The sequence below is a fragment of the Melospiza melodia genome, chromosome 2 (genome assembly GCF_035770615.1).
Source record: "Melospiza melodia melodia isolate bMelMel2 chromosome 2, bMelMel2.pri, whole genome shotgun sequence".
Taxonomy (NCBI): domain Eukaryota; kingdom Metazoa; phylum Chordata; class Aves; order Passeriformes; family Passerellidae; genus Melospiza; species Melospiza melodia.
The window spans coordinates 14,252,134-14,266,793 of record NC_086195.1 but is presented as its reverse complement, the minus strand read 5'-3'; the positions used below and the strand labels follow the sequence as shown (position 1 = coordinate 14,266,793).

At 38.6% G+C, this 14,660-nt stretch overlaps 1 protein-coding gene across 1 annotated transcript; it reads left to right on the top strand.

Moving 5' to 3' along the window:
- The first annotated feature begins 3 nt into the window (after positions 1-3).
- EIF2S3 (eukaryotic translation initiation factor 2 subunit gamma) lies at positions 4-14,028 on the top strand. Its single transcript, XM_063182381.1, has 12 exons — positions 4-154; positions 2,358-2,421; positions 2,876-3,003; positions 3,120-3,241; positions 4,555-4,649; positions 5,843-6,001; positions 7,198-7,332; positions 8,227-8,321; positions 9,213-9,357; positions 9,779-9,948; positions 10,928-11,100; positions 13,282-14,028. Exons 1-12 carry the CDS (start codon positions 86-88, stop codon positions 13,343-13,345), a joined length of 1,419 nt encoding a protein of 472 aa, XP_063038451.1. The 5' UTR covers positions 4-85; the 3' UTR covers positions 13,346-14,028.
- Positions 14,029-14,660: the final 632 nt, after the last annotated feature.

The window sequence follows — 14,660 nt, the reverse complement described above, 5'->3', positions numbered from 1 at the left end:
AGGCTGCGGGCCGGCAGCGGCGGTGCCGAGAGGAGCCGGCGGTCAGGCGGCCGCGCGGGACTCCTCACTTCCTACTCGGGCCAAGATGGCGGGGGACGAGGCGGGAGTGACTCTGGGGCAGCCGCACCTCAGCCGGCAGGATCTCGGCACCTTGGTGAGCGCCGCCCGCGGGGCGACCCGGAGCCACATCGGGCTCCCGGGGCTCGGCGGGGGCGGCCGGGTGGGCTCGGGCTGCGGCCCGAGGGGCTCCGAGCCTTTTGCCGGGCCCCACCGTGGCCGATGCGCTCCGAGGGGCGCGGGAGGCGGCGGCGCCTCGGGGAGCCGCGGTCAGCACGCGGGGCGGCGGGGGACGGGGCCGAGGGCAGGGGACGCGGGCAGGGAGCGGGGACCGAGGGCAGGGAACGGGGAGCAGGTCCTGCCGGCCCTGGCGGGTGTGGGGCGCCGGGCGAGGCGCTTCTCCCGCCCGTGGGTGCGAGGCTCAGCGGCTCCGTGTCCCGCCGGCGCGGCTGAAGCTTGCATGGCTCACTGATGGCTGCAGTTTTCCTCATGTAAGGTTTGGCCTGTTCTGTGGTATTGAAGACTTCTGTTTTTCCGAAGCGGAACCATAGATTTGAGGTGTTTCATTACAGCAAGCTCGAGGAGTTCGCTACCAGCCCTGTCTTGGTTTGCCAAGAAAATTTTCTCGACTATTAACAACTACCGAAAAATACCAGTTCTAGCTACCACTGCAGCCAGTTGCAGTGGTCTCCTTGCCTATGAAATGTCTCACCTGGGCTTCCTCACTATTACACTTACACGCTACTCTAAGTGTATCTATAATGTATATTTCAAATGCAAGTGTGTTATAATGTACATAGTCAAAAATCCTGCTGTGTGCCCGGTGTTTAAACTGGAGAAGCTAATTTGTCTTTACAATAATAATATTCAATGGTTTTTGGGCTTGAGCACAGGAATTCCCTACTGTGAGCATGTTAGTTATTTCAGATAGTTTCTTTTCTTCCTGTCATTGTTGACCATGGCATTTCCCAGTTGCAGGAAAAGGTGCAGGTAGAGACTGGCTGGAACATCAGCAGGAATTCTCTTTAAGGCCTGTTCTGCCGGCCCCTGAGTGCTTGTGGCTGAGTGAAGCTTCTTGCTGAGCAATAGCGTTGTACCAGGCTCGAGGCAAAACCTCCATGCGTGCATGATTTCGTGCTCCGGGAAGAGTTCTCCTGGTGGCAGGAATTGCATCACGCTGAAATTCTGGTCACCCGGCCACATGATGCCATCTGCAGGTCATGTTCCCATCCCTGGGAAGTAATTTAAAGTTAGATATATGAGAAATATAAATTTATCTGTGTGTCTTAGGTGTTCAAAACTTGCTTTGTGTTGAAGAGGAACATTTTATTCATGTCATACTTGAGAACAGAATGACTGAGCTTACGTTTTTACACAGATGTGTTTGATCATTTTGCACAGAGCCTTCACGTGACAGTGTAAACAATATGTGATTCAATGTTTGTATTATTTGTATCTTAAATTTTGTCCTGCACCGAGGACTCTTCTGGCATCATGAATCTTTGCTTGAACTGAGTGGCTCATCCATATGAATTCAATGTGGGATGGTTATTAGCTTTACAGAGGAACATTTCAGTGGATTTCAACACTTGTCCATTATTTGGTCAAACAGCTTTAAAAAACCTAAACAACTCTTTCAGAGTTGTTTCTTTATCTATACAGAATGTATTTGTGAGGTTTTTGTGTTGCCAGTGGCTACCAATAAGTTCCCACAACAGACTGTTTGGGACAGCAGAATTTTTGTCTGGTACCTAAAGCAGCAATAACAGTATCTGAGGAAAAAAACAGTCATTAAAAAGAATTAAAAGCCATGGTGCTAATGAAATCTCTGGACCCAGTGACTCCAAAGGTTAGTTGTAATTAAGTATTGGCTGTAATAGAACCTTACACCAATTAAACAACTGTTTATTGACAAAGCTTTGTTTATAAAATATTAGTGCAGTTTGTCATGTAGACTGTTGAAAATGGATTTGTCTGTTATGTGTAACTTAGATTCAGGGATAGGTAGGGGCTTGGGGTGTTTTATTAAAAGTTTTTTTGAGGTTTCTTGTTTTGTTTACTCCCATCTTTAACACTTTGTAGCCAAGACTGATGAGTTTTGAATTGAAGCCTGTACTGATTCACAAGCAGGACTTGGTTCACTTTTACCCATATATTTCACACACTTAAAAGACTGGAATGCACATAATATAACTGGATTTTGCTGAATAGAACTATCAGTTAATTTTCAAGTTCTTAATTTTTAACTTTGCAAACATTTCTATACAAGATGAATAAATTCTAAAATCTCCCTCATACAGGATGTTACCAAGCTGACGCCTCTTTCACCAGAAGTCATCAGCAGACAAGCAACAATTAATATAGGTAAAGAAAACCTTATAAAAAAGAGGGGTGCATTAAGGTGACTCTTATTGATGCTCATGCAGTAGCAGATGGTGCCTATGTGGTAACACTTTCAAGAAATTTGTGCAGAAACAGTTACATAGTAGTTTTAGGGACTTGTCCAGCCCTTTTGACTTGAAAAGCACCAATTTTACTTCAGCACAGTTGAATGGCATGGGGAATAGTTGCTAAAGCAGAAATTTTTTTACCTTTGAAGTAAAGGATTGAAATGGGATTCATTAAAATGCAAAAATCAGTCCATTGGGAGCACAATTTCAGGTCTTGTTTGTTTAAACAAAAATGATTACAAATTCCATATGTATACCATATGGACTTACTGGCTGTGAAGAATTTGGGGTAATTGTGAATTGGTTGCAGTGGAGCATTCCACAAAATTAAACTAGTTTATTAACAAACATTTCCTTTTACAACACAGGCACAATTGGTCATGTAGCCCATGGAAAGTCAACAGTAGTCAAAGCTATATCTGGAGTTCACACTGTCAGATTTAAAAATGAACTGGAAAGAAATATCACAATCAAACTGGGTTATGCTAATGCAAAGGTGAGTCATCACTGTAATTGTAGCATCTCTGTTACTAATATATTTCATGGGGATGTAAGATTACAGGTAACTAACCCTTGAGAAATTAAACCTTTTTTCAATTTAAAAAATCCCAGATTTACAAGCTGGATGACCCAAGCTGCTCTCGACCAGAGTGCTACCGGTCCTGTGGAAGTAGCACCCCAGATGAGTTCCCTACAGATATTCCTGGCACCAAAGGGAACTTTAAACTAGTCAGGTAACTGCTTTAAATTACTGCAATAAATGCTGTTTATTGCCTTTGTATGAGAACAGGATTGAGCTGTGAGCTGAACGGGTTCTGGCACACTGCACATTCTTAGATGGGGCACCCTGGGCTAAGGCATTGTCTAATCTCAATTCATTGGTGGTGGTGAGCACTCCATGGTACAGCACAGCTGTGTCTGCTGCCCTCAGCTACTTGCAGGACTTTGAAGTTAAATATTTCTGCTATTAATAGAGGTACATTTTAAACCAGGCAGATTGAGAACTAATGTGGACCTCACAAACACATCTTTAAAATCTGTTTTGGAAGGGTGATCTTTGTTGAACTTTTTCTTCCTAAGGGCAGAGTTTCCAAAGCTTTTTAAAGGAATATATGAAAGCCTGATGCTTAATTGTGAGATCAGGCCTCTCACTGGAGCCCAGGTGTTCTTTATTTACTTGATTTCTGATAAAGTATAGCACTGTCTTTATGCAGTGATGTGAGTCTGCACAACAATTGCTCAAATGAGAGTAGTCATGAAGACTTGTACTAGGTCCTTGGTTTGTGTTTATGACACAATACATGTGGTGTAACCATGTGTCCTTTTCTCAGATTCCCAGCAGAGCACTTGTACTGAGATTAATTTCTGTTGGAGTGCGACAGGCAGGCAGTCATTGTGAAAAAACTGGTTAAAAGCTTTGCATTCTTTATCCTACTGGTTACTTGCGTGTAGGAGATTCCTAACATCATCAGCAAAACACCAAATTAGTCCCTTGCTTTTTGATGGCCTGCCACTAAGAACAAGGATTCTTCAGTAGATAGGTTCAGGAAAGAATGTAGTGAATCAACTGTCTTGGTCTGCACAATAAAACCATAAGGTTGGAAATGTAACATCATGTCTGTAGACAAATCTTTGAAGTGCAGTTATAACCATATTATTAAAGATGCATAGTTTCCTAAAAATGAGGAATGGGAGGTGTCTGTTAAAAGAGTTGAGAGAAATCCCATGTGGTGTGTTGAGGTTTGGGTTGGTGGTGGTGGGTTGGTTTGATTTTGGGCTTTTATCCTGGTGCATTTAATCTAGTTTAGAGTAAATTGGTGAAATATTAAAGAGGTACTTAATGTGGACATGTGGAATTAAATCTGAAAACTCAGAAAAAGTATTCAGTAGCTGTTCAGTAGCATTTGTGTTCTTTCAGAACTTTTTTGAAAGTACTATTTTAAGGATACTTTTAACTTCTGTGTCTGGGTAATCACTGACATAAATCAGTCAGAGGAATTGCTGATAATGGGCTTTTGGATCTCTCTTTCACCTTCTCCTGCAACAGGCATGTCTCTTTTGTGGATTGCCCTGGCCACGATATTTTGATGGCTACCATGCTGAACGGTGCAGCAGTAATGGATGCAGCTTTGCTCTTGATAGGTAATGATTGCTCCCCAAATGCAGAGCTCTGTTGTGTAGTAGCATGAGGCAGCTTTATGTGGGCTTTAAAATCTCCTGGGATGTGGTGAGCAGTGTAAACAAGTGAATGCTTTTGAGATGTGTTAAAGTGGTGCTACAATGGTACTGTACTGTAACAAGCTGGTTTGTTTTAAACACAGCTATCCATACCCACTAGTCTGGTAGCTGGCCCCATTGATAGGAGATAGGTAATGTAAAACTCTCTTGTCATACAGTACTGTAAAATTTTATCACTTTGTGGAAACAGATCAGCTGCATTTTGAGTTTCTCTGAAGGTTCCGTTTCCTTTAAATATGCATGGAGTCTTTGCCATGCAGTAGAGTTCACAAACAGCAGTACCAACAGTAGCCCAGATAAATATAGGCAACATTTAAGAACAGGAGATTTAATATAATCCAGACAACTTTTGTTCTGATTTGCAAGCAACAGAAAGTGAGTAGAATGGATTTTTCTGTCTGTAGAACATTCTAGTGTTCTGTAGTGATACATACCAATTACCTTACCTTGATAGGATATGTCAACTGCTTCAGATATTGTAATTTAAAGTCAGAGATAGATGATGAGCTATCATTTCTTCTGCCTGTTTATCTCCAGAAAGTGTGATAGACCAAACTTCAGGCAGATTAACCACCATAATAACACATCAGCCAATGATGGCTTCTTAGCTGAAGTCTAAACCATGCTGATAGCAGCCCTATTCACATACTTGATTGAATTATAGCAGAGTTTGGGGATCTTGGTATTTTTATGACTTTACTGATAAGAAAATATTAAGATACTTCTTGAAAGGTAATTTGTGTATTAAGCTACAGTCAGCTCTGAGATATCTGAAGAGCTAAAGGATGGAGTAAGCCAAGTTAGGTGTGGGTATCTTTGGATATTTTGGGTGGGTGTTCCTAGTGGGAGCAGGCAGAATGGGGGAACCTCTGTGGCAGCCTCTCATCCTGCATTGTGTGGAGGCTACAGCCAGCAGCTGCAGGGGAGAAGAGGTGCTTACTGACTTGGTGATTCACATGTAGATTACTGAGAGACAACTGTCTTGTCTTTTTTTACATTTTTTTACATATTGATAGTAGATGGAAGTAGATATCCTAACTGTAGCAGTTTTATCTATCTTTATAGTTTCTGTATTCCACTCACTTTTCTTCTTTCAGCTGGTAATGAGTCATGCCCTCAACCTCAGACCTCAGAACATCTAGCTGCTATAGAAATCATGAAACTGAAGCACATTTTGATTCTACAGAATAAGATTGACTTGGTGAAAGAGAGCCAGGCTAAAGAACAGTATGAACAGATTCTTGCATTTGTACAAGGTAAGTTTTCATAAGCAGAAATCCAATGAGTTGTGGAAATTCAGTGTTGAGACATGGAGATAGTGGTTTTCTGTATTTGATAGAAAAGCTTATCTTGGGCAATGCAGGTGCACATGGTCTGCTAATGTGGAAATTAGACCATGGGGGTTGTGGTTCTTTCAGCCTGCTTGCATACAGCAGTGTTATGGCTCTGGGTCTGAGCTGGAGATGTAAAACTAACATCAGTCACTCTTACATAGTAGCTTTCAGTGGATTTGTGATTTCTTCCTGGAGTGCTTCTTTGGTAGGGATTTCACCGTGGTTTTACTGCTGTGCAGGAGAGAAGGAGGCTGTACTTGTTAGGGGCACATTGTAGGTTTAAATATACTAATTTTTTTAACTAATGACAAAAGATTGCTCTTTCATCTGTCTGTGCAAATCCAGTTTGGGCAGTGTTATCTTACTCTCTAAAGGTCTGCTCACCTTTAGAGTGATTTGAGTTTTATCTTTCCCTGGAGCTTCCATTGTTTTCCCTGTTTATCTGCAGTAGGTGGGCTTTGTGACAAGCTGCAGAGCTAGATTGTCACCATCAGAAGTTGCCAGTGGGTCTTTCTTTTCCTTTTTTCCTGTTTTGTTTTTTTTTTTCCCTGTAATTCATAATTGTTGCCTTTCAGAAGCTGTACATAACTCTGTCAGAGTGACTTGACATACAAATTTGGAGTTTGAAAACTGGAGTTATCACAAGGAACATAGACATAATTAAAACTAATGATTGTCTAACAAACCTGGATTACTAAATGCATTCTTTTGTAAAATAAGCATTTTTCTAAAATATGTATTTGTATTGCAAAATTTGAAAAACATAAATCATTAAATTAACAGGAAATTTAGTTTGTCATAATGAAACCTCACTAAAATTAACGCTGCTGTATCCAATACTGAGATATTGACCTCTCTTAGGAAATCTTTGAAATATTGCTGATCACAGTGTAGGAAGTGAATTCTCCCTTAGAATGGAAGATTATCTTCCACACTTTCAGAATGCCTCAAAAAGTAGCTGTGGCTATGTGAGCTAAAATGTTGAAGGGAGGGATAGAGGCTCTGATGTTGCTTTGGGAAATACACACAGACCATGCCATGAAATCGATTCGTATTTTTAACAAGGACAGAACACTTGGTCATATTAAAGTTAAATGTTGAACTTCACTTTGTTTTAGGCACAGTTGCAGAAGGAGCTCCAATAATTCCAATCTCAGCACAGCTGAAGTACAACATAGAGGTGGTTTGTGAGTACATAGTGAAGAAAATCCCGGTCCCTTTGCGAGACTTCACATCTGAGCCGAGGCTCATTGGTATGTAAGAGTCAGGCCTGGGTTTGGTGGCCAAACATTTTCTGAATGTGTCTGCACTTAGAATAGCACATGCTGAGTGCCCAAACACAGGTGGGTTTAAAAGGAGTATTTAGGATGCTCTTTTTTAAAACTTGCATGTCTTCTGAGAGCTGTATTGTTTGTTCAGTGTTAGTTGGTTTTGTGTATATTCTGTGCATATGACAGCACTAAAATGCAATGAAAATGAGAAATTTGTCTATCTTAAAAACATCCCTTTAGTTGTTATGAATTTAGTTTTGATTGAACAAAATATTGGCAAGCTGATGAATTTGATAATTCACTTATTTCCATGGAAAATTTTTGGGTAGCTTGGTTAAATCTTTTGTATTAGTCTCCTGTTTCCTGGTTGTAATTGTCAAAGTTTCAGTTCTTGTCCAGCATGAAATGCAGTTCCTACAAGGAATTAATTTGCTTGCCTTTTTTTTCCCAATAATCCAAGGAAGTCCTACATTGCATAAATACATAAAAATTGACCATAAAAATTACATCAAGGTTACAGTGTTCAGCTATGAGTACATTAAAACAAAGTTCTGGTATTCACGATTAACATTGTGAATATTAAAGGGGTTTTGTAAAATGGTTGATCATTGCCTTCTTTTTCAGATCTTTAAGTTACTTTCTGCTATGCAGAAAAAGTCTTTTGAAACATTTATATATATGAGTAGTTAAAATGGTTTTGAGAATAAAATTTACTGTCTGTCTAAAAATTGGGAATAAAATATTGATCTGGTTTTGTAATATTTATAAATATGTATATGCTTTCATAAGAACAAATGCAGTCAAAGTTGCTGAAGAAAGACATTGTTTAAAAATCTGATAATAAATATAAACCTGGTTATGTTCTCTTCTTTTCAGTAATTAGATCTTTTGATGTCAACAAGCCTGGCTGTGAAGTTGATGACCTTAAGGGAGGTGTTGCTGGTGGCAGTATTCTAAAGGGTGTTTTAAAGGTAAACTTTTCTCTTTCTTGACTGAAATTTGTAATGACAATGAGTAGAGTTTTTCCACACTTGCTACAAAATGTGTCTATGTAATTGATGTTTTTAAACTTTAATTCAGTCACATTGCACTTATTCTTTCTGTGTGTACTTCATTTTTACTTCGCAGCTTTAAAATACCAGAACAAGAAGCACTGGTTTTAATTTTTTAAATATATTTTTGTAGTCTTAACGTTTGCTAATAATGCTAACAGATTTAATCCCTCACAAAAATGGAGGAGCTATTTGTGTCCTACCACTTGCTGAATTATAGTCAGGAAGAGGAGAGCAAAAGAACTTTAAAAGCACTTTAGAAGTGTGTATGGGCTCTCACAGGTCCCACTTCCCCATTTAAGTGTTCTGTATATTTTGATTTTTTTATTTTGCTTGCTTGCTAGTAATAGACAGAAACTTTAAAACAATTGCTTTGTTAGGCTGGAGAGCAAACTATATCTTTGAACATTTATACAGCTTGTATTTTCTCTGGTTTGCAGTGTACTGATGTCAATCAGTTACACTGATTGAGTCAATTAACTCAATTTTTCTCAAAGCTGAAATATTTCTAAATTAAATACAGTGTTTAAAAATGAAACTGAAATTTAATTGTTGGAATTATTGCTGATAAAGATCTGTTGCTAAAGCAGTTTTACAAATTGTATTGAAAAGAAAATCAGATATTACATTTGCTGTAAGTATTGTTCAATTTGCATGAAACAGTGCAACAGAAATCCTACAAGTTCTTCAGTAGCCCAGAACCAAGGACTTATAAAAGATAGATCTTGGGATATGTAAGTCTTATCTGTGACTAGTCAGCTTTGTGTTCCTGTGAAATAACCAGTTAAACTTTTTCACTTTTGTCATTAGGTGGGCCAGGAAATTGAGGTGAGGCCTGGTATTGTGTCCAAGGACAGTGAAGGCAAACTCATGTGCAAGCCAATCTTTTCCAAAATTGTGTCACTCTTTGCTGAACACAATGATCTACAATATGCTGCTCCAGGAGGCCTTATAGGTAAGAATATTGTCTTATGAAAAGATTAATTTCTTCATGCTTATTGAAATTCAGCAATGAATTTCAGTGTAATTAACAACAATACCACTTTTAGCATTTTTAGATAATTCATATATGTAGAGAGAGACAGGGTTGGTGTGAAAAATGGGTATTTAAGAATGAAATAATTTTCCTGAATGTCACTGGCCAGTGCAGACCAGCTTGCACTGTAAATTGTACCAGCTTTAACAGCAGAATATTTCTCCATCTGTTTAGACAGAGCTCACAGTCTTGCTGACATTCTGAAAGTGTACCCAGGCAGTAGGGAATTCCCAGTACGTTCTCTGGGGATTTTTAAGAGCATCTTCAAATGTTTTAGCACATAGAAATGATTAGAAATGATGAATTCAGTTACTCCTTCTGCCTCTCCTGTTGTCTGTAGGTGTTGGCACAAAGATTGACCCCACGTTGTGCCGGGCTGACCGCATGGTGGGCCAGGTTCTTGGTGCAGTTGGGGCCCTGCCAGAAATATTTACAGAGCTGGAGATCTCCTACTTCCTGCTGAGGCGGCTCCTGGGCGTGCGCACCGAGGGAGACAAGAAAGCTGCCAAGGTCTGTGCCCCTGCCTTTGTTTGCACTGATTTTGCTTCCTGTGCTAATTTTCATTAGTGGATATATTGCTGTGATCATATGGAGGTGTTTTGTCTCAGTGTTGATATAAGCTTGTCACAAAACTTATCTGCTTGTTTAATACTATAGAATGGTTTTCAGAGGAGTACAAATTCATCTCACTGGTTTAAAGCAGCATAAAGTATTTATGTGTCATGTTATGTATTTTTCTAAGCATGCTGGTAGTTGTTTTCTTTTTCTATCATCCTATTCATTGTGCAATAATTAGTTTTATAGTGGTACTGATCTACTTCCTACTGACATGCTTTTTTTAGATTTTTTTTCACTGAAGAATTTTTTTAAGTTTAAATATTTTTGAAATACTCTGGTTGGAAAAAACTGAACTTGAGGCACAGGACAAACTTGTGTAACATGATCTGTTTTACACAAATCAACTAAAAGATCATAATTTCCCCTGTTAGCATTTAAAATTATAAACTGCTTCATGCAACAGTGAGTAAAGTGCTTCAGCACTCTCTTATCCTGTGAAATTAATTATTTTGTGGGGTTCTTTATGTTTTTTTATGTAGGCATAATGGAAATGAAAATACACTATCCTAGTAAATAATCTGTATAACATCACAGGTTGTATGTAACAATATCTCTGACTGTTTGTGTTTTTAATATGTTACATGAAATCATCAGCATAGTTTATAGAAAATATAGATCAATCCCAAGAAAGTACATCATACCAAGAACCTCAGAACTACACGTACAACATCTTTATGTATTTGTCCTTTTGCATAGAGAACTTTTGTCTGCTGACACTGCTGCCCCTAATTTGTGTGTGTATATTTATAGTATTTCTCAGCTGTATCTTTTTTAGTGGCAAGAAGGTAACAGAAGATAACTTGGTACTGTCTGTGCTGTTTGTTTTTGGTACTAAAGCTTAGGTTTCAGAGTGTTGTATGTCTGTCTTCAGGTGCAAAAATTATCGAAGAATGAAGTTCTAATGGTAAACATAGGATCCTTATCTACTGGAGGGAGAGTCAGTGCTGTAAAGGCTGATTTGGGGAAGATTGTGCTAACTAACCCTGTGTGCACAGAAGTGGGAGAAAAAATTGCTCTGAGTCGAAGAGTTGAGAAGCATTGGCGGTAAGTTGGTGTGAGGTTGGTAGGGTACCTGCTTGCTACATTGTTAACAAAAAATACATGGATCTGGCTTTGTACTAGAATAGGTAAGTGTGTGTCTGTTTTAAAAATTCTTCTGGATTCTCCTGACAGATTGGCATCATGGTTGTGGAGTGCCTCATTTCATTGCTATCCCTTTTTTAAACAAACCCCACAGTTGAGAGGGCATCTATTAGTTAACAGCCAAGGAAACACCTGAGGTTTGTGCTTGTTGCCCAAACTGCCAAGCTGTAAATTGAGCTCAGTAGGGAATCTTGGCAGAGGGGTTGGGAAATTCTCACCATGTTAAGCCAAATAGCCATCTTTATGCACACCTCAGTGGGTTTCTAGCTGTGGAGCTGCATGTGATTTCCAGTGCAGCCTGGAAATAACAACAGGGGAACTGAGGAGGGATTTTTGAATGTTTTATGTTCTACAAGCACAGAGGAAAGAATAAAGTATCAACTGGATTGACCTATTCAAATTACAAATATAAAATGTCTGACTGCAGAAGCATCTGGAGGCTGAACATGATGAACAGAATTGCTTTATTGCAGTGCCAGACTCTCTTTAGGTGATTACACATACTGTACCTGTCACAGGTCTCATATGTCTGGATTGATAAGAATATAAGAGTTTTTTTGATTTGTTGGCTTTGCACAGCTCTTGTAGTATGAAAACAGCCATTTTTACAAGAAGTCTGTACTGTATGGAAAGGAACCAAGTTTTAAATATCCATGGATGCATGTTTCTTTTTCAGATGACAAGAAAATGTAGACAGGAATTTAGTGCTTGCTGTCTCAGAGCAAAATGACAAATTAGGGAAGAGATTATTCTCTGAAAAAAACCCAAGGCAAAAGATAACATGTCTTGAACAGGAGGGGAAAAAAAAAGGCAGGACCCAAATTAAGTCAGGTAAAGCAGAAGGAAGAGGAGAAACTATGTTAGAAATTATGGGGTTTTTTCCCTTTTTTTAAGCTGTAGACTGATAGCCTGTGCAAATAATAATGTATCTTTTGTTGCTTCTGTAGATTCTTTCCCAGTAAAAAAACTTGACTAAATTTTGCCCAAAAGCCCACCTGTCTCTGGATTATGAGGTGGGCACAGAGTGGCAGCCTCCTGTAAAGATAGTTATTGAAAGCTGATTCCTATGCTGTATTAAAAAGATAAAGACAATATAAGGAAACTCAAAGTTGAGAAAAGGGAAAGAAGGCAAACTGGGAAAACCTGCATAGTAAAACCTAATTACAGTAAAGATTATGTACAGTTGGTACTGTGAAAAGGAACTTGCAGCCTGAGACAATGGAATACTGAAAATACAGAAGGAAGATCATAAAGCAAGACTAAAAAGAGATGTAAAGTAAAAAGGAAATATACAGAGGAATAGAGAGAGGTTAAACAGCAAATGGGATACAGCAGTGATTCCAAGGATCACTGAATTCAAAGATGGTCAAGTTATGACCTATGGTTATGGTACTAAAAAGTGGGAAGTGCTGCTCTGATAAACTTCAGTTTCTTTTCTGGTGTCCAAGACAGGCTCTACTGCAAGGTAAATTGAGATGCATGTGTGGTTTCTCACCAGGAACTGGAAAGGTTTTGAACACAGTTTTACTAATAATATGAAATGCCTGCTGACTCTGGAAATGGATATATTCTGAATTTTTTTTTGCAAATGTATTTTCCTGAGGCAATAGTGGCCTATTAAAAAGGCCTTCATTTTGCTGAATATAAATAGCAGCACTCATCTGAGAGCTGAGTTACCATCACAGGCCATCATTGAGAGTTACAGCTGTTTGTAATCTTACTGAATTGTTATTTCTCTTTGAAAGTAATGCAACACCTCAGACACAGGTGAAAGAGATCAAGCTGTGCATAGATTTACCATCCAACAGTACAACATAAGTTACAATATTTTCAGATTTTCAGCTTCTGTTCAGGAGTACACACTTAGCTGGTCACAAATGTCCTCTGTCCTTCACCCTTTTCTATTCTGTGTTTCCACTAAGCAGGTTTGTTCTTGTAGAATGTTTTGGGTGGGAGACAAGTGTAGAAAATTCAAACGGTAAGAACTGAAGGCATAAGAAGGACAGAAGGATGTTGACTTATACAGGATATTTCTGACTACTGGTAAAAAAAATAATATAAACCTTTTCTTTTTTATTTCAGTTTAATTGGTTGGGGTCAGATCAGAAGAGGAGTGACAATCAAGCCAACTGTTGATGATGACTGAAGAACAAAAGAGTGCTTCATTTTTAAAGATGAAGTGCCTATTTCTATTTTGGAGGGGGTGTATTTTCACAGTGGAATTGGAAGCTGTGCAAACACTATCTTGGAGTTGTATGGCTGTCCTTGTACCTTTTATTGAATTTTACCCTCTTACTAAAATACTAGTCACTATCACCATTAAAAGTGTAAAAGAATTGGCATAGAAGTGGGTTTCATTATCTACTTTTTAGTAGAAATTAATTGTACATGTCTCATGGCATGTCTAATTTATGTTACTTTGTGTTTCAGACATATCTGTTTAATATCAGTCAAACCAGCCCCAGTGTAACACACAAACCATAAATCTGGTATTGAAATAAAATATTGCTTATTTTCATTAATTCATACAGTTTTTCTGAGTAACAAAAGACTGCAATGATTGTTCAAGTACAAGAATTAAAAGCAAGCAAACTCTTCTTGGAAGACTTAGTACCTTTTCTGCACAATTTGTTTTGTTTAGACAACTGTTACCAACAAAAAACTGTATTTCTTTGTTTCTATGGTTCTTGATTTTAGGATTCCAAAAATTACATTTTGTAATTAGGATGGCAGTATTGACTGACTTGAATTTGTCATTTCTGATATTACTACATGTTTTCTTAAATCCCCCCCCAAAAAAACCACAAGTAAACTGGATCTGAACTGGCAGTACTGGTTTTGGCCTATTTTAGTATGGATTTATGAAAAGAATGTGATTAATTGCAACATAACTTTGTCATCATGAAATTCTGTGGGAATGACCTGGGAGTTATTTATACAGTAGGGGTAAACGACTTGAAAATTTTGTTGAGCAAATACAAAATATTGGGAAGAGGCTGTAGAAAGGGATGATTTGGGGTGGGGGCAGAGTAATGGTGGTGGAATTGTGAATAGGATGAGGAAAAAAGGTATAAACCCACTTTTGTTTAGCTACTCTGAATCACATGCCTCAGGATAAAACATAACATAATAAACTTACTGTAGGGTGCTAATACTTTGATCCATTTAGATTTCACTTATTTATTTGTACTAATATACATAGTTCTAGCTGTTTTATGTACTATTTGGCAAGTTATGCTACTTAACATATTTTGGTACAAACTACTGCATGTTTTCAAAGCTTGGTTTTGGTTTTATTCAGTATCTTCAAGGGCTTTCTAAAGGTAAATGTTATTTCACTCATCAGGCTGGAATTTGATGAAACAGCTTGCATTTTATTATTGATTTTGCACTATATTGTGTTCCCTTACTCTGTCTAGATTCCTGTACTCAGTTTTTCCATTTCTAAAGTACTACCTTAC

Excerpts from the sequence above, each read along its gene's own strand:
- EIF2S3 (XM_063182381.1), top strand. The coding sequence starts at position 86 with ATGGCGGGGGACGAGGCGGGAGTGACTCTGGGGCAGCCGCACCTCAGC. Across the intron at positions 6,002-7,197 it reads GATTCTTGCATTTGTACAAG|GCACAGTTGCAGAAGGAGCT; the intron begins GTAAGTTTTCAT and ends ACTTTGTTTTAG. Across the intron at positions 8,322-9,212 it reads TTCTAAAGGGTGTTTTAAAG|GTGGGCCAGGAAATTGAGGT; the intron begins GTAAACTTTTCT and ends TTTTGTCATTAG.